The sequence below is a fragment of the Tachyglossus aculeatus genome, chromosome Y4 (assembly GCF_015852505.1).
Source record: "Tachyglossus aculeatus isolate mTacAcu1 chromosome Y4, mTacAcu1.pri, whole genome shotgun sequence".
NCBI lineage: Eukaryota > Metazoa > Chordata > Mammalia > Monotremata > Tachyglossidae > Tachyglossus > Tachyglossus aculeatus.
In genome coordinates this window covers 10169568-10197266 of record NC_052096.1, presented here as the reverse complement: position 1 = coordinate 10197266, position 27699 = coordinate 10169568, and the positions used below count along the sequence as shown (strand labels likewise).

The window sequence follows — 27699 nt, the reverse complement described above, 5'->3', positions numbered from 1 at the left end:
TTTTTTTTTTTTTTTTTTGTAAGTGTTAATGGTTATTCAGCCTGACCGGGGGATGGGAGTGGGGGCCGTGGGGAGCATGGACAGGAGTGACAGGGATTATTTTGGGGGGGGTGGAGGGGAGGGATGTGCTAGGTGGTCATGTCCCGTGGCTGTGACCTGGTCATCTGGAAGATGTTCTGTAAGGAAACAGGGATGGGGGGAGAGGGGCAGGAGGGATGGGGGTGAGAGATGGCCTTTAGGAAGACGGTGCCCCCCCCCTCAAATAGGCAGGTTGTCCTGGTTTCAGACTCCCACCTGCGGCCCCGGGGGAGCCGATCTCGACACCCCCTTCTCTGCGGGACCCTCACCCGGCCCAACCCCCCCCCGGGGGGTGGGAGGGCTGTGTGGGTCCGAGGGGACCCCCGGAAAGTTTGGGGGAGGGCGGAGGAGCGAGCGACAGCCCTGGGGTTTTACCTCTTTCTTCCACTTGAGCTCGCAGAACACCCTCTCAAAGCACTCGTGCATGTAGTTGAACTGGAGGAGCGAGAGGGGAGAGGGGCGGGTGAGGGGTCCTGGCCGGCCCCCCAACCCGGGCGTTGGGGCGCCGGGGGCGAAGCTTGCCCGGAGGCAGGGGGAGGCCCGGGATGACCTCAGGGCTGGCCTGAGGGTCAGCTCTCCCTCCCGCTGCCCTCGGGGTCGGCGCCATTTCTCCCCCCAACTCACGTATGGGGTGAAGATCTTCACCCATCGCGGTTTCTTCTCTCCTCGCGCATACTCGAAGCAGAACGCCATCCCCTCCTCGTCCGTGTCCCACCGCTGCATCTCGTCCCACTCAAACGCTATGACCTGGTTCTGGGGGGCCGGGGAGGGCGGCGGGTGAGTGAGTTCCAGGGGATGGGGTGGGCCCGAAATGCCCGGCCAGAGCTCGGGACTGCACAGAGGGGGAGTTGTGTGGACGCAACAGCCCCACGCCCCCCACCCCCGGCCTCGCCGCTGGGGGGGGACGCCCGCTCACCCCCTTCGGGCCCCTTCGGGGCGGTCGGCGGGCTCACCTCCAGCTGCCCCTCCTCCGTGCAGGCGTGGAGCTTAAAGTGCTTGATGCTGATGGCCGTGATGACGTGGCCTTTCCTCCGCGAGTCGCAGGAGCAGTGGGGGAAGATGATTTCGTTGTAACCCTCACACGTCCGCAGCATGTTGAGATACTGCAGGGGCGGGACGGGGGGGAGGCCCGGAGGGAGGAGGAGGAGGAATCGTCATGGCGGAGCCCGGGTCGGGGGTCCACGGTGGGGAGTGGGGCGCGGGGAGGGGCTGGGGGAGACGCTCACCTGCGAGCCAGGAGAGCCGGGCTCTGCTCCCGGTTCTGCCACTGACCCAGTGCCGCTCCCTTAACCTCTCTGGGCCTCAGTCTCCCCCATCTGTGAAATGGGGAGAGTCATCTGGGCCACCCCTGCCCCGCCCCCCCCCCCCCCACCCCCCGCATCCCTCCCTTTCTGCTTCCAATGGATGGTGGGAGGGTGGGGGGGTCTTCCGGTCCAAATCCCAGCTTCCCCACCACTACTAACAGTTGGTGGTGGGCAATGGGCTCTTAGAGTGTGCAGGGCTCTGTACTAGACACTTGGGAGGGGTCACTCTAAGGGTGGGAGTATCTCCGGGGGCTGACTAGCCCTAGCTGGGTACACCCGATCGCCCCAGGGGACCAACGGCAGCCCCCACTGCCCTCACATGGGACAGAAGTGGCGGGGGGTGGGGGATGCACGTGTGCATGTGTGTACACACGCATGTGAGACGTGAGGAGGGGGCAGGGCCCCGCAGGGACCCTGTGACCCAAACCCCCGGCTGTGAACCTGGCAGGCAGTTGGGGGCGAGGAGGAGGAACGGTGGGGAGTGACTGCACTCTCCTAAGTGCTCAGGACCCAGCAGGTAATAATAATAATAATAATAATAAAGCGCTATGTGCAAAGCACTGTTCTAAGCGCTGGGGGGGTTCAAGGTGATCAGGTTGCCCCACGTGGGGCTCACAGTCTTAATCCCCATTTTCCAGATGAGGGAACTGAGGCTCGGAGAAGTGACTTGCCCAAGGCCACACAACAGGACAGGTGGCAGAGCCAGGATTCGAACCCACGGCCTCTGACTCCCAAGCCCGGGCTCTTTCCACTGAGCCGCGCCGCTTCTCTCGATCGACGGGTCCGTCGACTGATTTTTTTTTTTTCCCAGGCCCCTCCCGGGGCGGGGGGGGACGGGGACAGGCCGGCCTCAGAGGCCAATGTCCAGGGCCACCCAGAAAGATGGGCAAGCGATGGGGTGGGGGAAGTTCTCCTGGGGCGGGGGGGGGGGGGGGGGTATAAATGGGGAGAGGATGGGGGGGGGGGCAAGAATCCTGCCCCTGATGTGGCACCCCCTAATAGGGGGGCCAGCCCACCTGCTCCACCCTCCCGGCGGAGGGCCGGGCACCGCGGAGAGGAGGAAGGGAAATCTGGGTGGGTGGAGCCGGGGTTGGGGTTTCGGGAAGACCCACCCCGGCCTTCCTGCCCCGGCCACAGCCTGTCGCAAATGCGCTCCCTTCCCACCCTCGGCCCCCGCCCCCCGCGGCGCGGGGCCCGACGCCAGCCTGGGAGCAGGGGAGGGGGCTCCGGGGTGGGTCCTTCCCCTCCCTCCCCCCCGCCCCCCCCAGTCTCCCGTGGCCGGCCCTCCGGGGTTCTCCCCTCACACCCCCTTGTTTTACAGGTGGGGAACCTAAGGCCCAGAGAGGTTAAGCGAGTCACGCAAGGTCGCACAGCGAGGCGGCAGCGGAACAGGCCCTGGCGCTGGGAGGGAGGAGGGACGCAGGGAGGGGGTGCACGAGGGAGGGGGGGGCCACGAGGCCCGGGCACGCAGGCAGCCCCGCCACCCACCATGACCATCTTCCTCTGCTCCGACAGTTTCTGTAACTGGTACGACTTCTCCTCCGCTCTGATGTAACCTCTCTTCACGTCATCCACGGCCTGTACACGGGACAGCGTGCGCGCACGGGTGAAGGGCCGAACACGGGACCCGGCCCCCCAACCGAACACACGGTGGGCCCAGAATGGCCTCTGACCCCCACCAGCACGGAGGGAGGGTGGGGAGGAAGGCGGGCAAAGGTCAGAGTCCCCAGGCCCTTCTTCCTCGGTAGGCCCACCGGATCGCCCCCCTCTCCGCCTACCTGGTGGAAAAAGTAGGTGACGGCGAGGTCGTTGTCATTGAGGAGCACTTCCTCCTCCGTGGTGAAGAGCCACTTGCGGACGGTGAGGCAGGTGCCCGGCACGGCGGACGTGTAGTTCTGGATGTAGAGCTTGTGGGGGAATTCGTTGGGGGCCAGTTTACGCACTAGACGGGAGGGAGACGGGGCCGGGAGGCGGGAGACAGCACACAGAGCGGGGGTGAGGAGGGAAGAGGAGCAGCCAGGGAGCAGCGGGAAGGCGCCGGGCCCTCGGGCCCCCCGGTCGGGGGACAAGGCTGCGCGCGGCCCCGGGCTCGGCTCCTCTGGAGGCCGTCTGAGCCTCGCTCCTCCGCCTTTTCCCAGTTTCGGGACCCTCAGAAAAGCCAATATCGCACATCAACCCGGAATGAGGAAGGGGGTGGAGGTGGGGCTGCGGTGAGGGGAGCCCAAGGTGACCCGGCGAACAAGCAGCTCAACCGGAGATAGTGGTCCGGGTCGCAGCCGAGGAGTGAGTGTGAGTGTGGATCCTTTCGTCCCACCCAGGGCAGGTCAGAAAGCTACGGCAGACACAGAGAAAGGGAAGGGAGACTTGCTCTGGGGGAAAAGGTCGTAGGGTCCGGGCGTACGGGGAGAAGGGGCACAGAAAGCTGGGCTGAATCTCTGCCCCTGCGTCCGGGGGGCTACGAATGGGGGTCAGGCCGGGGAGTGGGCGTGACTGGCTCGTCTCTGGGCCCACGAGGCCCAGTCCCGGGTGGGAATCACAGCAGGAGTGGTTCTCTTGCGGAGGGCTAGGCTCGGCGGGGGGGCAGGATGGGAGCAGCAAGGACGCCCCCCACCCCCACCCAGCCTTTACCCCCACGCCCACGGACAACCCTTACCGAAGGAGTGATTGATTACTTCGAACAGGGCAAAGTAGTTCACCGTCAGGCTGTCCATGCCCACCTTCGCCGCGATGGCCTGAGGAGTTTTGGCAGAAGGGTGGGTCACCAGGTCACCAGGGGGAGGGAAGGTCACCCGGGCGGGCGGAGGGTGGTGTGATGGTGAGGGGGCACCCGAGTGGACGTGACCCCGGGGCGGCTGACTGGGTGCAAGCCCACCCCCCGCCCCGTGCCCCCAGGCCGGGCCCGCGCACCTGATACACCTGGTCGGTGGTGCTGTTCTTCCGCACGCGCACGGTGACGGTGGTGACGTCTGGCATCGCCACCCTCAGCTCCACGTCCGACACGCCGTTGTAGTTCTGCCGCGGGACCCGCCGTCAGGGGCTGCCCCTCCATCCCCCCGCCGTCCCCCGCCCCCCGGCCCGAGTCGGAGACCCCCACCCCCCACCCCGGGGGCTCGCCTACCTCATCGGACTCGGACAAGAACTCCTGCACGATGTCGCTCTCGCCGATGACCCGTGTGGAGCAGACTGCGGGCACAAGGCCGAGGCGAGTCAGCCCCCAGATCGGTGGGGCCCTGCCCACTGTGCCCCCTCCTTGCCCAGCGGTGCCCACGGTGCTACCCCCACTGCCCGCTTTCCTCCACGTCCCCCTGCACCCTTCCGGGCCGGCCCACCCACCCTTTTCTTTATGGCATTCAAATGCTTACTCTGTGCCAGGCACTGGAATAAGCACTGGGGTAGATACAGGCTAATCAATCAATCGTATTTATTGAGCGCTTACTGTGTGCAGGGCACTGTACTAAGCGCTTGGGAAGTCCAAGTTGGCAACATCTAGAGACGGTCCCTACCCAACAGCGGGCTCACAGTCTAGAAGGGGGAGACAGAGAACAAAACCAAACATATTAACAAAATAAAATAGAATAGATATGTACAAGTAAAATAGAGTAATAAATATGCACAATCATACATACATATATACAGGTATAGTCAAAGGATGAATAACTCATTTACTTTTCATCATAAAAATCAGGCCCAATTCTAGAAGTCCTTTAAGTTTCTTTAAAGATAAGCTTTTAAAAAAATAGGGTAACATATAGCAATAGTGACTTTGCATATTGTGCATATAGTGTTAATCCCTTATCCGTGAAGTGATGGGAAAAAGCATAGTACAATGCAATTTTTAAGAAGAGGAATGCTTTAAAAATCTTGGAAAATTGCATGTAGAAACCTTATCGATTTCAAAATAGATGTCTTGTGAAAACATGGTAAAATACATTCCCCAAATGAGAATGAGTTGATTCTCATCATCATCATCAATCGTATTTATTGAGCGCTTACTATGTGCAGAGCACTGTATTAAGCGCTTGGGAAGTACAAATTGGCAACATATAGAGACAGTCCCTACCCAACAGTGGGCTCACAGTCTACAAGTGGGCTCACAGTCATTCTCATCACAATGCATGTTGTTTTGTCATTCTGAAGAATGACTCAACACTCCATATGATGAAATAATAATGTTAAGATTTTCTAATAGAGTCTTCAGAAAAGAGAAATAATCGGGTTGGACTCAATATCAAAATAGATGTGTCTTGTGAAAACATGGTAAAATAAATTCCCCAAATGAGAATGAGTTGATTCTCATCACAACGCATGTTGTTTTGTCATTCTGAAGAATGAATCAACACTCCATATGATGAAATAATAATGTTAACATTTTCTAATAGGTTCTTCAGAAAAGAGAAGTAATCGGGTTGGACTCAACCCGTGGCCCACACGGGACTCACAGTCGTCACCCCCATTTTAGAGCGAGGGAACTGAGGCCCAGAGAAGCAAAGTGACCCACCCACAGTCACGCACAGGGCAAGAGGCCAGGTCCTTCTGCCTCTGAGCCCCGCGCTCTAACCACTAGCCCTCGCTGCTTCTCCTGTACCTCTCCCCCCGTACCCCCTCCAGGCCCCCTTCGGCACAGCTTCAGCGGCCACAGCCCGGGAGTTGGGAAGGTCACGGGTGCTAATGCGGCCTTCGCCACTCGTCTGCTTGGGCAAGTCAATTCGCTGGGCCTCAGTTCCCTCGTCTTTAAAATGGGGGGGTTGAGACCGTGAGCTCCGCAAGGGACGGGGACCGCGTCCAACCCGGTTTGCCTGCACCCAGGCCAGTGTTGAGTATAGTGCCTGGCACTTGGAAAGCACTTGAGAAATACCATCCTATCACTCCACGTACCCCTCCAGGCGTTGAGGCCCGCACCTTTCTCCATGCACCTCTTCCTCAGGTCCCCCCGGGGCCAGCGCCTTTAGGCCGCCCTCACCTTCCTCCATGAACCTCTTCAGGGCATCCTCTAGAGCCTAGACCCCTGCACCTCTCCCCAAATACCCCTCCATCCCGGTCCACCCTCCCGCCCCTTTCTCCCCGAGGCCGGTCGGACGCGCGTCCCCCCCACCCCCTCTGACCAAGAGCCGGTCCGGTCCGGGCCCCCTGACCTTTCTCCATGTACTCCTCCAGGCCCCGCCTCCGTGCGTCCAGCTGCTGCTCGGACAGGGAGAAGGGCCACTTGCCGGGCAGGCGCGGGAAGGTGAAGTTGGAGAATTCCCGCTTCAGGTTCTGGTGCAGGATGGCGAACTCGCGGTAGCGCTTGGAACACAGCTGGCGCCCCGCCATGTAAACGTTGTACACCTGCCGGCGGCAGGGGAGGGACGTGTGTGGGGAGGAAGGGGCTCTACCCCCGGACCATCTGACCGCTCCCTGGAGTGGCTTCCCATTCCACCCCGAACAGTCCCCCCCAAATCCGACTGGGGGGGTCACGGAAGGGGGGCGGGGGGCAACCACCTCTTCCAGAGAGGGAAAGGACCCCATGGGGTCTCTGAGGACCGTCGAGTCAGGGCCGCGCCAGCCTCGGTGCTGGGACTTTCTTTTTGGTGGTATTTGTATATATGTATATCTGCATACATATATATCCCCCCCATCTTACCTCCTTCCCTTCCCCACAGCACCTGTATATATGTTTGTACATATTTATTACTCTATTTACTTTACTTGTACATGTCTATTCTATTTATTTTATTTTGTTAGTATGTTTGGTTTTGTTCTCTGTCTCCCCCTTTTAGACTGTGAGCCCACTGTTGGGTAGGGACTGTCTCTATATGTTGCCAATTTGTACTTCCCAAGCGCTTAGTACAGTGCTCTGCACACAGTAAGTGCTCAATAAATACCATTGATGATGATGATGTATATATGTATATATGTCTGTACATATTTATTACTCTATTTATTTATTTTACCTGTACATATCTATTCTATTTATTTTATTTTGTTAATACGTTTGGTTTTGTTCTCTGTCTCCCCCTTCTAGACTGTGAGCCCACTTCAGGGACTCTCTCTATGTGTTGCCAACTTGGACTTCCCAAGCGCTTAGTACAGTGCTCTGCACACAGTAAGTGCTCAATAAATACGATTGATGATGATGATGATGTATATATGTATATGTCTGTACATATTTATTACTCTATTTTACCTGTACATATCTATTCTATTTATTTTATTTTGTTAATATGTTTGGTTTTGTTCTCTGTCTCCCGCTTCTAGACTGTGAGCCCACTGTTGGGTAGGGACTGTCTCTCTATGTTACCAACTTGTACTTCCCAAGCGCTTAGTCCAGTGCTCTGCACACAATAAGTGCTCAATAAATACGATTGATTGATTGATTTGCTAACCACCTATTGTGTCACCTCAACTCGCTCCCTTTGCTCTCCCCCCCTCAACCCCGGCACTTATGTGTATATGTTTATATCTATAATTCTATTTATTTATACCGATGTCCGTTTACTTTCACTCACTCATTCAATCGTATTTATTGAGCGCTTACTGTGCGCAGAGCACTGTACTAAGCGCCTGGGAAGTACAAGCTGGCAACACATAGAGACGGTCATCATCATCATCATCATCAATCGTATTTAGTGAGCGCTTACTATGTGCAGAGCACTGTACTAAGCGCTTGGGAAGTACAAATTGGCAACATATAGGGACAGTCCCTACTCAACAGTGGGCTCACAGTCGAAACAAAGTTTTGATGTCTGTCTCCCCCCCAAGACTGTAAGCCCGTTGTGGGCAGGAATGGTCTCTACTGCTGTTTTGCATCCAAGCGCTTAGTACAGTGCTCTGCCCACAGTCAGTGCCAGGCGCTAATCTGAGCAGAGGCATAGCTACAAGCCAGTCAGTTTGGACGCGGTCTGTGTCCCGTGTGGGGTTCAGAGTCTCCATCCCCATTTTACAGATGAGGTGACCGAGGCCCAGAGAAGGGGGAAAGACTTGCCCGGGGCCACACGGCGGAGCTGGGATTGGAACCCAGGTCTGTTCTCACTGGGGGTCTAATTCCGGCTCCACCCCTTCTCCGCTGCGTGACCCTGGGCAAGTCACTTCACTTCTCCGTGCCCCAGTGCCCGGTCTCCAGAGGGGAGGGCGGGGAGCCGCTTGCCCCGCGGGGCCCCGAGGAGCGTTCAGCGCGGTGCCCGGGGGGCCGGCGGGCACGCGCCGCGGGGGGCGGGGAGGGCCGCTCACCACAAACTTCTCGCCGTTCTGCTCGACGTGCTTGTAGGTGGGCACGGAGATGGGCACGGCCTGCTTCTCCGTGTAGTCGTAGGACTGGCCCAGGGCGTCCTCGCTGGGGTCGAGCCCGTCGGCCTCGTGGGCGGGCACCGACAGCACCGTCAGGATCAGCTCCTTCTCGCCCGCCCGGATCAGGTCCACCACCTGCTTGTGCGTGGCCCCTTCCACGTTCACGCCGTTCCTGGGGAGCGGGGAGGGCGGGAGCGGCGGGTCGCCTGGAGCCCCGGGCACCCGGTGGCCTCTCCGGGCCTCGGTCTCCCCGTCTGTCTGACCGGGTGGGGGCTCAGCCCCTCAGGCAGGGAGCGGGAACACCCTCTATCTAGAGAAGCAGCGTGGCTCACGGGAAAGAGCACGGGGCTTTGGAGTCGGGGTCATGGGTTCGAATCCCGGCCCCACCACCTCTGCTCTGTGACCTTGGGCAAGTCGCTTAACTTCTCTGAGCCTCAGTTACCTCCTCTGTAAAACGGGGATGAAGACTGTGAGCCCCGCGTGGGACAACCTGATCGATCACCTTGTATTCCCCCCAGCGCTTAGAACAGTGCTTCGCACGGAGCAAGCGCTTAATACATGCCATCATCATTATTATTATTATTATTATTATCTGGCCCGGCGGCCGATACAGAGTCGGCATCGAGTCCTGCCCCGCGGATTTGGGGGAGGGGTGCCCCGAGAGGTGGAGAAGCAGCGTGGCTCTGTAGAAAGAGCATGGGCTTTGGAGTCAGAGGTCATGGGTTCGAATCCCGGCTCCACCACGTCTGCTGTGTGACCTTGGGCAAGTCGCTTAACTTCTCTGAGCCTCAGTTACCTCCTCTGTAAAACGGGGATGAAGACTGTGAGCCCCGCGTGGGACAACCTGATCCCCTCGTATTCCCCCCAGCGCTTAGAGCAGTGCTTTGCACGGAGCAAGCGCTTAATAAATGCCATTATTGTTATTATTATCTGCCCCGGCGGCCGATACAGAGCCGGCATCGAGTCCTGCCCTGCGGATTTGGGGGAGGGGTGCCCCAAGAGGTGGGGAAGCAGCGTGGCTCAGTAGAAAGAGCATGGGGAGTCAGAGGTCATGGGTTCGAATCCCACCACTTGTCAGCTTTGGGACCTTGGGCAAGCCATTTCACTTCTCTGTGCCTCAGTTACCTCATCTGTAAAATGGGGATTAACCAATCAATCAATCAATTGTATTTATTGAGCGCTTACTGTGTGCAGAGCACTGTACTAAGCGCTTGGGAAGTACAAGTTAAGACTGTGAGCCCCCCGTGGGACAACCTGATCACCTTGCATCCCCCCCCCCCAGCGCTTAGAACAGTGCTTGGCACATAGTAAGCGCTTAACAAATACCATCATCATCAAGTCCCCGACCTGGTGACGGGAGGCCGGCCCGAGGCCGACAAATCGATCCGTCGAGATCGACCGAGACTCTGGGCCGGCTGGGGGGCCCGAAGCGGGGAAGGGGATGGGGCTGGACGGGGGGCTTGAAGAAAAGGAGAGGCCCTCGTGGCGGAGGGGTGGGCGGAGGCCCCGCTGTCCCCCCCATGGGGGGCCGGGCAGGACCTTGTCCTCGGTACCTCGTTCTCTCGCCTGTCCCGCCGTCGACCCCCGGCCCACGTCCTCCCCCGGGCCTGGAATGCCCCCAATCCCTCTCCCCCTCGGCCAAGCTCGCTCTCTTCCTCCCTTCAAGGCCCTACTGAGAGCTCACCTCCTCCAGGAGGCCTTCCCAGACTGAGCCCCCTCCTTCCTCTCCCTCTCCATCCCCCCCATCTTACCTCCTTCCCTTCCCCACAGCACCTGTATATCTGTATATATGGTTGTACAGATTTATGACTCTATTTATTTATTTATTTATTTATTTTGCTTGTACATTTCTATCCTATTTATTTTATTTTGTTGGTATGTTTGGTTCTGTTCTCTGTCTCCCCCTTTTAGACTGTGAGCCCACTGTTGGGTAGGGACTGTCTCTATGTGTTGCCAATTTGGACTTCCCAAGCGCTTAGTCCAGTGCTCTGCACATAGGAAGCGCTCAATAAATACGATTGATTGATTGATTGATTGATCTCCCACGGGCGGCTTTGGCAGGGGGGGACGGGGGAGGAAGAAGAGAAGGAGGGGACCGGGGGATGAGGGGACGGGGGGCATCTCGGGTCTCAAGTCCGCCAGCGCCGCAGAGTCCGGACTTCGCCCCGGAGGCGGGAAGGGCGCGTCTACACCGGACAGACAGGCTGCTCCCCTCTCCCGCTCCAGGGCCTGGGGGCGGCCCCCCCATAGTAGCCCCCCGCCCCATTCACACTCCATCACCCTGCCTCTCCCCACCCAAGCCCCACCTTTCTCCACCCCCCACCCCCCATGGTGGCCCTCCAGGAGGTGAGGGAGCAGGGATCACCGGGCCCATTCTACAGAGGAGGAAACTGAGACCTGGAGAGATCTGGACTCATCATCATCAATCGTATTTATTGAGCACTTACTATGTGCAGAGCACTGTACTAAGCGCTTGGGAAGTACAAGTTGGCAACACAAGTTGCTGGCGGACTCCACCACAAGTCTGCTGCGTGACCTTGGGCAAGTCACTTAACTTCTCTGAGCCTCAGTTACCTCATCTGTAAAAATGGGGATTAAGGCTGTGAGCCCCACATGGGACAGCTTGATCACACTGTATCCCCCCACCCCAGCACTTAGAACAGTGCTTTGCACATAGTAAGCGCTTAATAAATGCCATCAATCACCCTGGCTCTCCCCACCCAAGTCCCACCTTTCTTCACCTCTCACCCACCACAGTGGCCCTCCAGGAGGTGAGGAAGCAGGGATCACTGGGCCCATTCTACAGAGGAGGAAACTGAGACCTGGAGAGATCTGGACTCCACCACAAGTCTGCTGCGTGACCTCGGGCAAGTCACTTAATAATAATGGCATTTATTAAGTGCTTACTATGTGCAAAGCACTGTTCTAAGCAATGGGGAGATTACAAGGTGATCAGGTTGTCCCACGGGGGGGCTCACAGTCTTAATCCCCATTTTACAGATGAGGGAACTGAGGCCCAGAGAAGTGAAGTGACTTGCCCAAAGTCACACAGCTGACAATTGGCAGAGCCGGGATTTGAACCCATGACCTCCGACTCCAAAGCCTGGGCTCTTTCCACTGAGCCCCGCTGCTTCTCACTTAACTTCTCTGAGCCTCAGTTACCTCATCTGTAAAAATGGGGATTAAGGCTGTGAGCCCCACGTGGGACAGCTTGATAACAATAACAACAACGTTGGCATTTGTTAAGCGCTTACTAGGTGCAAAGCACTGTTCTAAGCGCTTGGGGGATACAAAGTGATCAGGTTGTCCCTCGTGGGGCTCACAGTCTTAATCCCCATTTTACAGAGGAGGTAACTGAGGCTCAGAGAAGTTAAGTGACTTGCCCAAGGTTACACAGCAGACATGTGGCGGAGCCGGGATTCGAACCCATGACCTCCGACTCCAAAGCCCGGGCTCTTTCCACTGAGCCACGCTGCTTCTCTGTATCCCCCCCAGCGCTTAGAACAGTGCTTTGCACATAGTAGGCGCTTAATAAATGCCATCATTATTATTATTATTATCCGGAGGTGGGGTCCTCTCGGCCCCGCACCCCCGCCCATTGGGCCGTACTGCATTTTTCCTCTCTCCGGGTGACATCCTGCCCCCTCCCTCCTTGCGGCCCAGCCCCCGGAGACGCTTCCGCTCACCCCGGCCACCACTGGCCACTCGTGGGCAGAGGCGTCTACTCCAGCGGCGCCCGGGGCCTCCGTGGGCAGCGCTGCCCAGTAGTCAGGGCTGGGAGAGCCAGACTCTAGTCCCTGCTGGGTGACCAGCCCCTTTAATAATAATGATGGCATTTATTAAGCGCTTACTATGTGCAGAGCACTGTTCTAAGCGCTGGGGAGGATATAAAGTGATCAGGTTGTCCCACGTGGGGCTCACAGTCTTCACCCCCATTTCACAGATGAGGGAGCTGAGGCCCAGAGAAGTGACTTGCCCAAAGTCACAGAGCTGACAAGTGGTGGAGCCGGGATTTGAACCCGTGACCTCTGACTCCCAAGCTCTTTCCACTGAACCACGCTGCTTCTCTATAATAATAATAATGGTATTTGTTAAGTGCTTACTATGTGCAAAGCGCTGTTCTAAGCACTGGGGGGGATACAAGGTGATGAGGTTGTCCCACGTGGGTCTCACAGTCATCATCCCCATTTTACAGATGAGGTAACTGAGGCTCAGAGAAGTGAAGTGACTTGCCCAAGGTCACACAGCAGACATGTGGCAGAGCCGGGACTCGAACCCATGACCTCTGATTCCCAAGCCCGGGCTCTTTCCACCGAGCCACGCTGCTTCTCTATAATAATAATAATAATGGTATTTGTTAAGCACTTACTATGTGCAAAGCACTGTTCTAAGCGCTGGGGGGGGATACAAGGTGATGAGGTTGTCCCATGTGGGACACACAGTCTTCACCCCCATTTTACAGACGAGGTAACTGAGGCTCAGAGAAGTGAAGTGACTTGCCCAAGGTCACACAGCAGACATGTGGCAGAGCCGGGATTCGAACCCATGACCTCTGACTCCCAAGCCCGGGCTCTTTCCACCGAGCCACGCTGCTTCTCTATAATAATAATAATAATGGTATTTGTTAAGTGCTTACAATGTGCAAAGCACTGTTCTAAGCGCTGGGGGGGGATACAAGGTGATGAGGTTGTCCCACGTGGGGCTCACAGTCATCATCCCCATTTTACAGATGAGGTAACTGAGGCTCAGAGAAGTGAAGCGACTTGCCCAAGGTCACACAGCAGACATGTGGCGGAGCCGGGATTCGAACCCATGACCTCTGACTCCCAAGCCCGGGCTCTTTCCACCGAGCCACGCTGCTTCTCTATAATAATAATAATGGTATTTGTTAAGCGCTTACTATGTGCAAAGCACTGTTCTAAGCACTGGGGAGGGATACAAGGTGATGAGGTTGTCCCACGTGGGGCACACAGTCTTCATCCCCATTTTACAGATGAGGGAACTGAGGCTCAGAGAAGTGAAGCGACTTGCCCAAGGTCACACAGCAGACATGTGGCGGAGCCGGGATTCGAACCCATGACCTCTGACTCCCAAGCCCGGGCTCTTTCCACCGAGCCACGCTGCTTCTCTATAATAATAATAATGGTATTTGTTAAGCGCTTACTATGTGCAAAGCACTGTTTAAGCACTGGGGAGGGATACAAGGTGATGAGGTTGTCCCATGTGGGGCACACAGTCTTCATCCCCATTTTACAGATGAGGGAACTGAGGCTCAGAGAAGTGAAGCGACTTGCCCAAGGTCACACAGCAGACATGTGGCGGAGCCGGGACTCGAACCCATGACCTCTGACTCCCAAGCCTAGGCTCTTTCCACCGAGCCACGCTGCTTCTCTATAATAATAATAATGGTATTTGTTAAGCGCTTACTATGTGCAAAGCACTGTTCTAAGCGCTGGCGGGGGGATACAAGGTGATGAGGTTGTCCCACGTGGGGCTCACAGTCTTCATCCCCATTTTACAGATGAGGTAACTGAGGCTCAGAGAAGTGAAGCGACTTGCCCAAGGTCACACAGCAGACATGTGGCGGAGCCGGGATTCGAACCCATGACCTCTGACTCCCAAGCCCGGGCTCTTTCCACCGAGCCATGCTGCTTCTCTATAATAATAATAATGGCATTTGTTAAGTGCTTACTATGTGCAAAGCACTGTTTAAGCACTGGGGAGGGATACAAGGTGATGAGGTTGTCCCATGTGGGGCACACAGTCTTCATCCCCATTTTACAGATGAGGGAACTGAGGCTCAGAGAAGTGAAGCGACTTGCCCAAGGTCACACAGCAGACATGTGGCGGAGCCGGGACTCGAACCCATGACCTCTGACTCCCAAGCCTAGGCTCTTTCCACCGAGCCACGCTGCTTCTCTATAATAATAATAATGGTATTTGTTAAGCGCTTACTATGTGCAAAGCACTGTTCTAAGCGCTGGCGGGGGGATACAAGGTGATGAGGTTGTCCCACGTGGGGCTCACAGTCTTCATCCCCATTTTACAGATGAGGTAACTGAGGCTCAGAGAAGTGAAGCGACTTGCCCAAGGTCACACAGCTGACATGTGGCGGAGCCGGGATTCGAACCCATGACCTCTGACTCCCAAGCCCGGACTCTTTCCACCGAGCCATGCTGCTTCTCTATAATAATAATAATGGCATTTGTTAAGTGCTTACTATGTGCAAAGCACTGTTCTAAGCGCTGGCGGGGGGATACAAGGTGATGAGGTTGTCCCACGTGGGGCTCACAGTCTTCATCCCCATTTTACAGATGAGGGAACTGAGGCTCAGAGAAGTGAAGCGACTTGCCCAAGGTCACACAGCAGACATGTGGCAGAGCCGGAATTCAAACCCATGACCTCTGACTCCAAAGCCCGGGCTCTTTCCACTGAGCCACGCTGCTTTAACCCCTCCAGGGCTGGGTGACCAGCCCCTTTAGCCCCTCCAGGGCTCAGTTTCCTCATCTGGGAGAGGGGGCCAAGGGTCCGTGAGCTCCCGGCCGGCCGGCCGGGGACCAAATCCGGTGTTTTAATCTCACGGCAACCCCACTGATTAGCACAGAGTACGTGCTTCAACCCCATCGGGAGTAGTATGGTCGCTCCGTCGGCAGGCAGGATGGAGGCCTATAGGACCTATAGACTGTGAGCCCACTGTTGGGTAGGGACTGTCTCTATATGTTGCCAATTTGTACTTCCCAAGCGCTTAGTACAGTGTTTTGCACACAGTAATCGCTCAATAAATACGATTGATGATGATGATGACCCTCTGGACAACCCACTCTCTCCAGCCCACACCACCCCCTGAGCCAGAGGCTGCCCCAGGGGTAGAGGAGGGAAAGGAGCCCACTGTTGGGTAGGGACCGTCTCTAGATGTTGCCAACTTGTACTTCCCAAGCGCTTAGTACAGTGCTCTGCACACAGTAAGCGCTCAATAAATACAACTGGTTGATTGAATGGTGAGAAGGGAGGCCATGGGCCAAGGAGGGCGGGGACGAGAGGACACCAGAGAGATTTTAGACTGTGAGCCCACTGTTGGGTAGGGACTGTCTCTAGATGTTGCCAATTTGTACTTCCCAAGCGCTTAGTACAGTGCTCTGCACATAGTAAGCGCTCAATAAATACGACTGATGATGATGATTTCCTTTTCCCCCACTGTCCAACCCCTATACTTCCCTGTGGGGGTCCCACCCCCCCCAGCTGTCCAAGGGGGGCTACTGGGGAGACAGCGGCTGGAGGGGGGGGCGACTACAACACTGATGGGCCTGGGCTAGGGGCCAAGCCCTAGGGATCTCGGGAGAAGCACCAGGAGTTGGGCGAAACCTAGGCCAGGCAGAGAATCAATCAATCAATCGTATTTATTGAGCGCTTACTGTGTGCAGAGCACTGTACTAAGCGCTTGGGAAGTCCAAGTTGGCAACATAGAGAGACAGGCCCTCCCTGTGGTGGAGGAGGGGCGGAGGGAGAGGAGCCAAAAATGGGACTGAGCCCCCTCCTCCCCCTCGCCTTACCTCTTTCCCTTCCCCACAGCACCTGTATATATGTATGTATTTATTACTCTATTTATTTTACTTGTACATATTTATTCTACTTATTTTATTCTGTTAATACGTTGTGTTTTGTTCTCTGTCTCCCCCTTCTAGACTGTGAGCCCACCGTTGGGTAGGGACCGCCTCTCTATGTTGCCAACTTGGACTCCCCAAGCACTGCGTTGACACAGTAAGCGCTCAATCAGTCAATCAATCGTATTTATTGAGCGCTTACTGTGTGCAGAGCACTGTACTAAGCGCTTGGGAAGTCCAAGCTGGCAACATATAGAGACAGTCCCTACCCAACAGTGGGCTCACAGTTTGTTTGCTTGACTCATAGTAAGTGCTTAACAAATTCCATAATAAGAAGGCTGATAATACTGCGTCCTCTCAATCAATCGTATTTATTGAGTGCTTACTGTGTGCAGAGCACTGTACTAAGCACTTGGGAAGTCCAAGTTGGCAACATAGAGAGACGGTCCCGACCCAACAGCGGGCTCACAGTCTAGAAGGGGGAGACAGAGAACAAAACCAAACATACTAACAAAATAAAATAGAATAGATATGTACAAGATAAATAGAGTAATAAATCTGTACAAACATATATACATATCATCATCATCAATCATATTTATTGAGTGCTTACTGTGTGCAGAGCACTGTACTAAGCACTTGGGAAGTCCAAGTTGGCAACATAGAGAGACGGTCCCGACCCAACAGCGGGCTCACAGTCTAGAAGGGGGAGACAGAGAACAAAACCAAACATACTAACAAAATAAAATAAATAGAATAGATATGTACAAGATAAATAAATAAATAAATAGAGTAATAAATCTGTACAAACATATATACATATATACAGGTGCTGTGGGGAAGGGAAGGAGGTAAGATGGGGGGGATGGAGAGGGAGAGGAAGGAGGGGGCTCAGCCTGGGAAGGCCTCCTGGGCTTCCCAATCATTCAATATGATTGATTGAATGAATGAATGAATGAATGAATGAATAGTAATAATAATAATAATGGCATTTGTTAAGCGGAATGGGATCATCATCATCATCAATCGTATTTATTGAGCGCTTACTATCATCATCATCATCATCAATCGTATTTATTGAGCGCTTACTATGTGCAGAGCACTGGACTAAGCGCTTGGGAAGTACAAATTGGCAACGTATAGAGACAGTCCCTACCCAACAGTGGGCTCACAGTCTAAAAGGGGGAGACAGAGATGTCCAGGGGTGGGGGCTGCAGGACAGGAGAGGGGGTGGCCTAATTAGTGTGTGAGTGTGGGGAGGGGAGAGGCACAGAGAGGGGAAGGGGAGCGGGGGGCGGAAAAGAATCCAGAGTGAGGGGAGGGGGCCCAGAGGAAGGGGCCTTTAGGTGGGGCGGGCGAGAGTGAATAATAATAATGTTGGCATTTGTTAAGCGCTTACTATGTGCAAAGCACTGTTCTAAGCGCTGGAGTGAAGGCTTCTGGGTGGAGGAGGAGGAGGGGAGGGGGAAGCTGATGAGAGGGAGATGGAAGAAGGGCAGAAGGGGGAAGGAAGGGAGAAAGAGGAAGGGGATGTGGACATGGGGGGAAGGGGGGTGGGGTGTTGGGGGGAGGCGGGAGCTGGTTGAGGGGGGACCACGATCCTCCAGGGAGGGGGCGCGACACGAGGGGGGCCTGGGCGGCTCTAGGGGACGGGGACAGGGGGGGGACGGGGACGGGGGGGGGGGGGGGGACGACAGGGAAACCTGGGAGGGGTTCGAGGGGCGGGAATGGGGGGATCTGGGCAAGTCCTGTGGGGGTGGGGGGCGGAGATCTGGGAGGAGGGGGACGCGGCGGTGGCGGCAGGACAGGCCTGGGGGACGGGGCCTGGGCCGCCCCCAGGGCGTCGGGGACCTGGACAGCTCTAAGGGGTCACTCATAAGAGCTTAGAACAGTGCTTTGCACATTGTAAGCACTCAACAAACACCAGCAGCGTGACTTTTAGACTGTGAGCCCACTGTTGGGTAGGGCCTGTCTCTCTATGTTGCCAACTTGGACTTCCCAAGCGCTTAGTCCAGTGCTCTGCGCACAGTAAGCGCTCAATAAATACGACTGATGATGATGACTCAGTGGAAAGAGCCCGGGCTTCGGAGTCAGGGGTCAGGGGTTCAAGTTCCGGCTCCGTCACTCACTAGTCAGCTGGGTGACTTTGGGCAGGGCGCTTCACTTCTCTGGGCCTCAGGTCCCTCATCTGGAAAATGGGGATTAAGACTGTGAGTCCCCCGTGGGACAACCTCATCACCTGGTAACCTCCCCGGCGCTTAGAACAGTGCTTTGCACATAGTAAGCGCCTAACAAATACCATCATTATTATTATTATTATTCATTCATTCGTATTTATTGAGCACTTACTGTGTGCAGGGCCCCGTACTAAGCGCTTGGGAAGGACAAGTCGGCAACATCTGGAGACGGTCCCCACTTGGAACAACCTCGGGGGTCGACCTGGGACCCCCCCCAAAACCACCGCCGAAGTGGGGGTGGGAACTAGCGCTTAGTCCAGACAAGCAGCGTGGCTCAGTGGAAAGAGCCCGGGCTTTGGAGTCAGAGGTCATGGGTTCAAATCCCGCCTCCGCCAAGTGCCAACTGTGTGACTTCGGGCAAGTCACTTCACTTCTCTGGGCCTCACTTCCCTCATCTGTAAAATGGGGATGACGACTGTGAGCCCCCCGTGGGACAACCTGATCACCTTGTAACCTCCCCAGCGCTTAGAACAGTGCTTTGCGCATAGTAAGCGCTTAATAAATGCCATTATTATCTTCTAGACTGTGAGCCCATTGTTGGGTAGGGGCCATCTCTATGTGTTGCCAACTTGTACTTCCCAAGCGCTTACTACAGTGTTCTGCACACTGTAAGCGCTCAATAAATACGACTGAATGAATGAATGACCATCTCTCTATTCATTCAATCGTATTTATTGAGCGCTTACTGTGTGCAGAGCACTGTACTAAGCGCTTGGGAAGTACAAGTTGGCAACATCTAGAGACGGTCCCGACCCAACAGCGGGCTCGCAGTCTAGAACGGGGAGACGGACGACAAAAGAGAAGCCGCGTGGCTCAACGGAAAGAGCCCGGGTTTTGGAGTCAGAGGTCATGGGTTCAAATCCCGGCTCTGCCAACTGTCGGCTGTGTGACTTTGGGCAAGTCACTTCACTTCTCTGGGCCTCAGTTACCTCATCTGTAAAATGGGGATTGAGACTGTGAGCCCCCCGTGGGACAACCTGATCACCTTGTAACCTCTCCAGCGCTTAGAACAGTGCTTTGTACAGAGTAAGCGCTTAATAAATGCCATTAAAAAACAACAACAACAACAACAAAAAAACAAACATGCGGACGTGTGTCATCAAAATAGAAATAAAGCTAGATCCACATCATTAACAAAATAAATAGAATAGTAAATATGTACAAGTAAAATAGAGTAATAAATCTGAACAAACATATATACAGCGTGGCTCAGTGGGCTCTATGTTGCCAACTTGTACTTCCCAAGCGCTTACTACAGTGCTCTGCACACCGTAAGCGCTCAATAAATACAACTGAACGAATGACCATCTCTCTATGTTGCCAACTTGTACTTCCCAAGCGCTTACTACAGTGCTCTGCACACCGTAAGCGCCCAATAAATACAACTGAATGAATGAATGACTGTCTCTCTATGTTGCCATCTTGTACTTCCCAAGCGCTTAGAACAGTGCTCTGCACACTGTAAGCGCTCAATAAATACAACTGAATGAATGAATGACCGTCTCTCTATGTTGCCATCTTGTACTTCCCAAGCGCTTACTGCAGTGCCCTGCACACCGTAAGCGCTCAATAAATATGATTCAATGAATGAATGACCGTCTCTCTATGTTGCCAACTTGTACTTCCCAAGTGCTTACTACAGTGCTCTGCACACCATAAGCGCTCAATAAATATGATTGAATAAATGAATGACCGTCTGTCTATGTTGCCAACTTGTACTTCCCAAGCGCTTACTACAGTGCTCTGCACACCATAAGCGCTCAATAAATATGATTGAATAAATGAATGACCGTCTGTCTATGTTGCCAACTTGTACTTCCCAAGCGCTTACTAGTGCTCTGCACACCGTAAGCGCTCAATAAATACCACTGAATGAATGAATGGCCGTCTCTCTATGTTGCCCACTTGTACTTCCCAAGCGCTTACTACAGTGCTCTGCACACCGTAAGCGCTCAATAAATACCACTGAATGAATGAATGGCCGTCTCTCTATGTTGCCACCTTGTACTTCCCAAGCGCTTACTACAGTGCTCTGCACACCGTAAGCACTCAATAAATACAACTGAATGAATGAATGAATGCTCTGCACACAGTAAGCGCTCAATAAATACGACTGAATGAATGAATGCTCTGCACACAGTAAGCGCTCAATAAATACGACTGAATGAATGAATGAATGCTCTGCCCATGGTAAGCACTCAATAAATATGATTGAATAAACCAGGATGCCCGAGGAATGGGGAGAGCGGGAATCTGGGAAATTCCAAGGGATGCTGGGGGAGAAGGGGACACCTGGGCAGTCCTAGGGTGGGGGAACTGGAAGGGGGGAGGGAGGGTGTTGGGGGGAGACCTGGGGACGCCCCCCAAAGAAGGGAGAAGGGGGGAGTTTCCAACCTAACTCGTATCTACAGTACATATTAAATAAATACGATTGAATGAATGAGTGAATAATAATAATAATAATAATGGCATTTATTAATTGCTTACTATGTGTAAAGCACTGTTCTAAGCGCTGGGGAGGTTACAAGGTGATCAGGTTGTCCCACGGGGGGCTCACAGTCTTCATCCCCATTTTGCAGATGACAGAACTGAGGCCCAGAGAAGTGACTCGCCCGAAGTCACCCAGCTGACAATTGGCGGGGCCGGGATTTGAACCCATGACCTCTGACTCTAAAGCCCGGGCTCTTCACTAGACTAAGCGCTTGGGAAGTCCAAGTTGGCAACATCTAGAGGCGTTCCCTACCCAACAGTGGGCTCACAGTCTAGAAGACTGGCAGACTGGAAATCTAGAAGTTGGCAACTGTATATACGTTGGCACAGATTTATTACTGTATTTTACTTGGACACATTTATTATTCTATTTATTTTGTTAACGATGTGTATCTAGAGAAGCAGCGTGGCTCAGTGGAAAGAGCACAGGGTTTGGAGTCAGAGGTCACGGGTTCAAATCCCGGCTCCGCCAATTGTCAGCTGTGTGACTTTGGGCAAGGCCCTACTGAGAGCTCACCTCCTCCAGGAGGCCTTCCCAGACTGAGCCCCCCTCCTTCCTCTCCCCCACCTTACCTCCTTCCCCTCCCCACAGCACCTGTATACATGTACATATGTTTGTAAGTATTTATTACTCTATTTATTTTATTTGTACATATTTATTCTATTTATTTTATTTTGTTAACATGTTTTGTTTCGTTCTCTGTCTCCCCCTTCTAGACCGTGAGCCCACTGTTGGGTAGGGACCGTCTCTAGATGTTGCCAACTTGGACTTCCCAAGCGCTTAGTCCAGTGCTCTGTACACAGTAAGCGCTCAATAAATACAATTGATTGATTGATTATATTATACAAGTGCTGTGGGGAAGGGAAGGAGATAAGACGGGGGGGGGGGAGGAGAGGGGGACGAGAGATTAAGATTGTGAGCCCCCCGTGGGACAACCTGATCACCTTGTAACCTCCCCAGCGCTTAGAACAGTGCTTTGCACATAGTAAGCACTTAATAAAAGCCATCATTATTATTATATTATACAGGTGCTGTGGGGAAGGGAAGGAGGTAAGACGGGGGGATGGAGAGGGGGACGAGGGGGAGAGAGATTAAGATTGTGAACCCCCGCCCCGTGGGACAACCTGATCACCTTGTACATATTACTCTATTTATTCATTTTACTTGTCCATATCTATTCTATTTATTTTATTTTGTTAATATGTTTGGTTTTGCTCTCCGTCTCCCCCCTTCTAGACTGTGAGCCCACTGCTGGGTCGGGACTGTCTCTCTATGTTGCCAACTTGTACTTCCCAAGCGCTTAGTCCAGTGCTCTGCACAAAGTAAGTGCTCACTAAATACGATTGATTGTAACCTCCCCAGTGCTTAGAACAGTGCTTTGCACATAGTAAGTGCTTAATATCTATTTTATTTTGTCAGTATGTTTGGTTTTGTTCTCTGCCTCCCCCTTCTAGACTGTGAGCCCACTGTTGGGTAGGGACCGTCTCTAGATGTTGCCAACTTGGACTTCCCAAGCGCTTAGTCTTTTAGACTGTGAGCCCACTGTTGGGTAGGGACCGTCTCTCTATATTGCCAACTTGGACTTCCCAAGCGCTTAGTCCAGTGCTCTGCACACAGTAAGCGCTCAATACGATTGATGGATTGACTGGGGGTTCACGTGGGGTAAGCGCTCAATAAATACGATTGATTGATTGATTGTAACCTCCCCAGCGCGTAGAACAGTGCTTGGGACATAGTAAGCGCTTAATAAATGCCATTATCACCATCATCATCGTTCTGATGACTTGTGGGAGCGTAGTGTGTAGGCCCGGGGGGTCCTGGGGGCCGGGGAGGGGGCGAGGGAGGGTTAAATACGATTGATACCTCCCCAACGCTTAGAACAGTGCTTGGGACATAGTAAGCGCTTAATAAATGCCATTATCATCATCATCGTCATTCTGATGACTTGTGGGACCGTTGTGTGTAGGCCCGGGGGGTCCTGGGGGTGGGGGGTTAAATACGATTGATTGATTGATTGTAACCTCCCCAACGCTTAGAACAGTGCTTGGGACATAATAAGCCCTTAATAAATGCCATTATCATCATCATCGTTCTGATGACTTGTGGGAGCGATGTGTGAGCCCACTGTTGGGTCGGGACTATGTTGCCAACTTGTACTTCCCAAGCGCTTAGTCCAGTGCTCTGCACACAGTAAGCGCTCAATAAATACGATTGATTGATTGATCGATCTGATGAATTGCGGGAGCGTTGTGTGTAGGCCCGGGGGGGGGTCCTGGGGGCCGGTCCTGGGAGGGGGTTTAAATACGATTGATGGATTGTCACCTCCCCAGCGCTTAGAACAGTGCTTGGCACATAGTAAGCGCTTAATAAATGCAATTATATCAACATCATCGTTCTGATGACTTGTTGGAGCATTGTGTGTAGGCCCAGGGGGTCCTGGCGGTGGGGGGGAGGGGGTGAAATACGATTGATTGATTGTAACCTCCCCAGCGCTTAGAACAGTGCTTTGCACATAGTAAGCGCTTAGAACAGTACTTTGCACATAGTAAGTGCTTAATAAACACCATCATCATCATCATCGTTCTGATGACTTGTGGGAGCGTTGTGTGTAGGCCCGATTGATTCTCTGTGCCTCAGTGACCTCCTCTGTAAAATGGGGATGAGGACTGTGAGCCCCCCGTGGGACAGCCTGATCACGTTGTAACCTCCCCAGCGCTTAGAACAGTACATATCTATTCTATTCGTACCTATCTATTCTATTGATTTTATGTTCTTAGTACGTTTGGTTTTGTTGTCTGTCTCCCCCTTCTAGACTGTGAGCCCGCCGTTGGGTAGGGACCGTCTCTAGATGTTGCCAACTTGGACTTCCCAAGCGCTTAGTCCAGTGCTCTGCACACAGTAAGCGCTCGATAAATACAATTGATCGATTGATCGATCGATCTGGTGAGTTGTGGGAGCGTTGTGTGTAGGCCCGGGGGATCCTGGGGGCCGGTCCTGGGTGGGGGGGGGGGGGGGGGGTTAAATACGATTGATTGATTGATTGACTGTAACCTCCCCAGCGCTTAGAACAGTGCTTGGCACCTAGTAAGCGCTTAATAAATGCCATTATATCATCATCATCGTTCTGATGACTTGTGGGAGCGCTGTGTGTAGGCCTGGGGGGTCCTGGGGGCTGGTCCTGGGGGGGGGGGGGGTTAAATACGATTGATTGATTGATTGATTGTAACCTCCCCAGCGCTTAGAACAGTGCTTGGCACATAGTAAGCGCTTAATAAATGCCATTATCATCATCATCATCGTTCTGATGGCTCGGAGGGAGCGAAATACCACTGACTGAATGTGTGAGCCCACCGTTGGGTAGGGACCGTCTCTCTACAGTGTCAACTTGGACTTCCCAAGCGCTTAGTCCAGTGCTCTGCGCACAGTAAGCGCTCAATAAATACGATTGATTGATTGATTGCAACCTCCCCAGCGCTTAGAACAGTGCTTGGCACATAGTAAGCGCTTAATAAATGCCATTATATCATCATCATCGTTCTGATGACTTGTGGGAGCGCTGTGTGTAGGCCCGGGGGGTCCTGGGGGGGGGGGGGGGTTAAGTACGATTGATTGATTGATTGATTGTAACCTCCCCAGCGCTTAGAACAGTGCTTGGCACATAGTAAGCGCTTAATAAATGCCATTATCATCATCATCATCGTTCTGATGGCTCGGAGGGAGCGAAATACCACTGACTGAATGTGTGAGCCCACCGTTGGGTAGGGACCGTCTCTCTACGGTGCCAACTTGGACTTCCCAAGCGCTTAGTCCAGTGCTCTGCACACAGTAAGCGCTCAATAAATACGACTGATTGATGGATTGTCACCTCCCCAGCGCTTAGAACAGTGCTTGGCACCTAGTAAGCGCTTAATAAATGCCATTCTATCATCATCGTCGTTCTGATGACTTGTGGGAGCGCTGTGTGTAGGCCCGGGGGGTCCTGGGCGGGGGGGTGTTAAATACGATTGATTGATTGATTGTAACCTCCCCAGCGCTTAGAACAGTGCTTGGAACATAGTAAGCGCTTAATAAATGCCATTATCATCATCATCATCGTTCTGATGGCTCGGAGGGAGCGAAATACCACTGACTGAATGTGTGAGCCCACCGTTGGGTAGGGACCGTCTCGCTATGGTGCCAACTTGGACTTCCCAAGCGCTTAGTCCAGTGCTCTGCACACAGTAAGCGCTCAATACGATTGATTGATTGATTGCAACCTCCCCAGCGCTTAGAACAGTGCTTGGCACATAGTAAGCGCTTAATAAATGCCATTCTATCATCATCATCGTTCTGATGGCTTGTGGGAGCGCTGTGTGTAGGCCCGGGGGGTCCTGGGGGGGGGGGGGGGTTAAGTACGATTGATTGATTGATTGATTGTAACCTCCCCAGCGCTTAGAACAGTGCTTGGCACATAGTAAGCGCTTAATAAATGCCATTATCATCATCATCATCGTTCTGATGGCTCGGAGGGAGCGAAATACCACTGACTGAATGTGTGAGCCCACCGTTGGGTAGGGACCGTCTCTATGTGTTGCCGACTTGGACTTCCCAAGCGCTTAGTCCAGTGCTCTGCACACAGTAAGCGCTCAATAAATACGACTGATTGATGGATTGTCACCTCCCCAGCGCTTAGAACAGTGCTTGGCACCTAGTAAGCGCTTAATAAATGCCATTCTATCATCATCGTCGTTCTGATGACTTGTGGGAGCGCTGTGTGTAGGCCCGGGGGGTCCTGGGGGGGGGGGGTTAAGTACGATTGATTGATTGATTGATTGATACCTCCCCAGCGCTTAGAACAGTGCTTGGCACATAGTAAGCGCTTAATAAATGCCATTATCATCATCATCATCGTTCTGATGGCTCGGAGGGAGCGAAATACCACTGACTGAATGTGTGAGCCCACCGTCGGGTAGGGACCGTCTCGCTATGTTGCCAACTTGGACTTTCCAAGCGCTTAGTCCAGTGCTCTGCACACAGTAAGCGCTCAATAAATACGACTGATTGATGGATTGTCACCTCCCCAGCGCTTACAACAGTGCTTGGCACCTAGTAAGCGCTTAATAAATGCCATTCTATCATCATCACCGTTCTGATGACTTGTGGGAGCGCTGTGTGTAGGCCCGGGGGGTCCTGGGCGGGGGGGTGTTAAATACGATTGATTGATTGATTGTAACCTCCCCAGCGCTTAGAACAGTGCTTGGCACATAGTAAGCGCTTAATAAATGCCATTATCATCATCATCATCGTTCTGATGGCTCGGAGGGAGCGAAATACCACTGACTGAATGTGTGAGCCCACCGTTGGGTAGGGACCGTCTCGCTATGTTGCCAACTTGGACTTTCCAAGCGCTTAGTCCAGTGCTCTGCACACAGTAAGCGCTCAATAAATACGATTGATTGATTGATTGCAACCTCCCCAGCGCTTAGAACAGTGCTTGGCACATAGTAAGCGCTTAATAAATGCCATTCTATCATCATCATCGTTCTGATGACTTGTGGGAGCGCTGTGTGTAGGCCCGGGGGGTCCTGGGGGGGGGGGGGGGTTAAGTACGATTGATTGATTGATTGATTGTAACCTCCCCAGCGCTTAGAACAGTGCTTGGCACATAGTAAGCGCTTAATAAATGCCATTATCATCATCATCATCGTTCTGATGGCTCGGAGGGAGCGAAATACCACTGACTGAATGTGTGAGCCCACCGTTGGGTAGGGACCGTCTCGCTATGGTGCCAACTTGGACTTTCCAAGCGCTTAGTCCAGTGCTCTGCACACAGTAAGCGCTCAATAAATACGATTGATTGATTGATTGCAACCTCCCCAGCGCTTAGAACAGTGCTTGGCACCTAGTAAGCGCTTAATAAATGCCATTCTATCATCATCATCGTTCTGATGACTTGTGGGAGCGCTGTGTGTAGGCCCGGGGGGTCCTGGGGGGGGGGGGGGGGGTTAAGTACGATTGATTGATTGATTGATTGTAACCTCCCCAGCGCTTAGAACAGTGCTTGGCACATAGTAAGCGCTTAATAAATGCCATTATCATCATCATCATCGTTCTGATGGCTCGGAGGGAGCGAAATACCACTGACTGAATGTGTGAGCCCACCGTTGGGTAGGGACCGTCTCGCTATGGTGCCAACTTGGACTTCCCAAGCGCTTAGTCCAGTGCTCTGCGCACAGTAGGCGCTCAATAAATACGACTGATTGATGGATTGTCACCTCCCCAGCGCTTAGAACAGTGCTTGGCACCTAGTAAGCGCTTAATAAATGCCATTATATCATCATCATCGTCGTTCTGATGACTTGTGGGAGCGCTGTGTGTAGGCCCGGGGGGGTGTGTGTGTGTGTCGTGTCTTGGGGTGTGGGGGTGTGGTGTTGGGGGGTGGGGTGTGTGGGTACTCACACCTCGAGGATGCGGTCCCCCTTTCGGACTCCGGCGCGGTGCGCCGCGCCCCCGGGCAGGACGGCGCTCACGTGCTGCAGCGGCGCGTACAGCTCGCCATTGATGCTCCTCAGCTGGCCGCCCTCGCTGACTTGGCCCCGCACGTTGAAGCCGTAGCCGCTGTCCGACTTCACGATGCGGACCACGCGCGGGCCCCCCACGCCACCGCCGCCGCCCCCGCCGCCGTCCCTGTGAGGCGCCGCCGGGTGGATCCCCTCACCGTCCTCGTCCGCCATCTTGCGAACCGC

At 53.9% G+C, this 27699-nt stretch overlaps 1 protein-coding gene across 1 annotated transcript; it reads right to left on the bottom strand.

Annotated features, from left to right (window-relative positions):
• On the bottom strand, positions 1 to 27687 carry SNX27 (sorting nexin 27). The gene is made up of 12 exons (XM_038768954.1): positions 27413 to 27687; positions 8589 to 8817; positions 6515 to 6707; positions 4501 to 4565; positions 4290 to 4394; positions 4036 to 4114; positions 3161 to 3324; positions 2871 to 2960; positions 1032 to 1181; positions 703 to 831; positions 454 to 513; positions 1 to 176 (listed from the first exon to the last, which is right to left on the bottom strand). The coding sequence occupies exons 1-12, from the start codon at positions 27685 to 27687 to the stop codon at positions 129 to 131; spliced, it is 1587 nt and encodes a 528-aa protein (XP_038624882.1). The 3' UTR covers positions 1 to 128.
• Between the last annotated feature and the right edge of the window lie 12 nt (positions 27688 to 27699).

Coding starts and splice junctions, on each gene's coding strand:
- SNX27 (XM_038768954.1), bottom strand. CDS start 27,687: ATGGCGGACGAGGACGGTGAGGGGATCCACCCGGCGGCGCCTCACAGG. Junction 4,566..6,514: donor GGAGGAGTACATGGAGAAAG/GTCAGGGGGCCC, acceptor TTGTGCCCGCAG/TCTGCTCCACACGGGTCATC. Junction 832..1,031: donor CGGAGGAGGGGCAGCTGGAG/GTGAGCCCGCCG, acceptor CCGGCCCCCCAG/AACCAGGTCATAGCGTTTGA.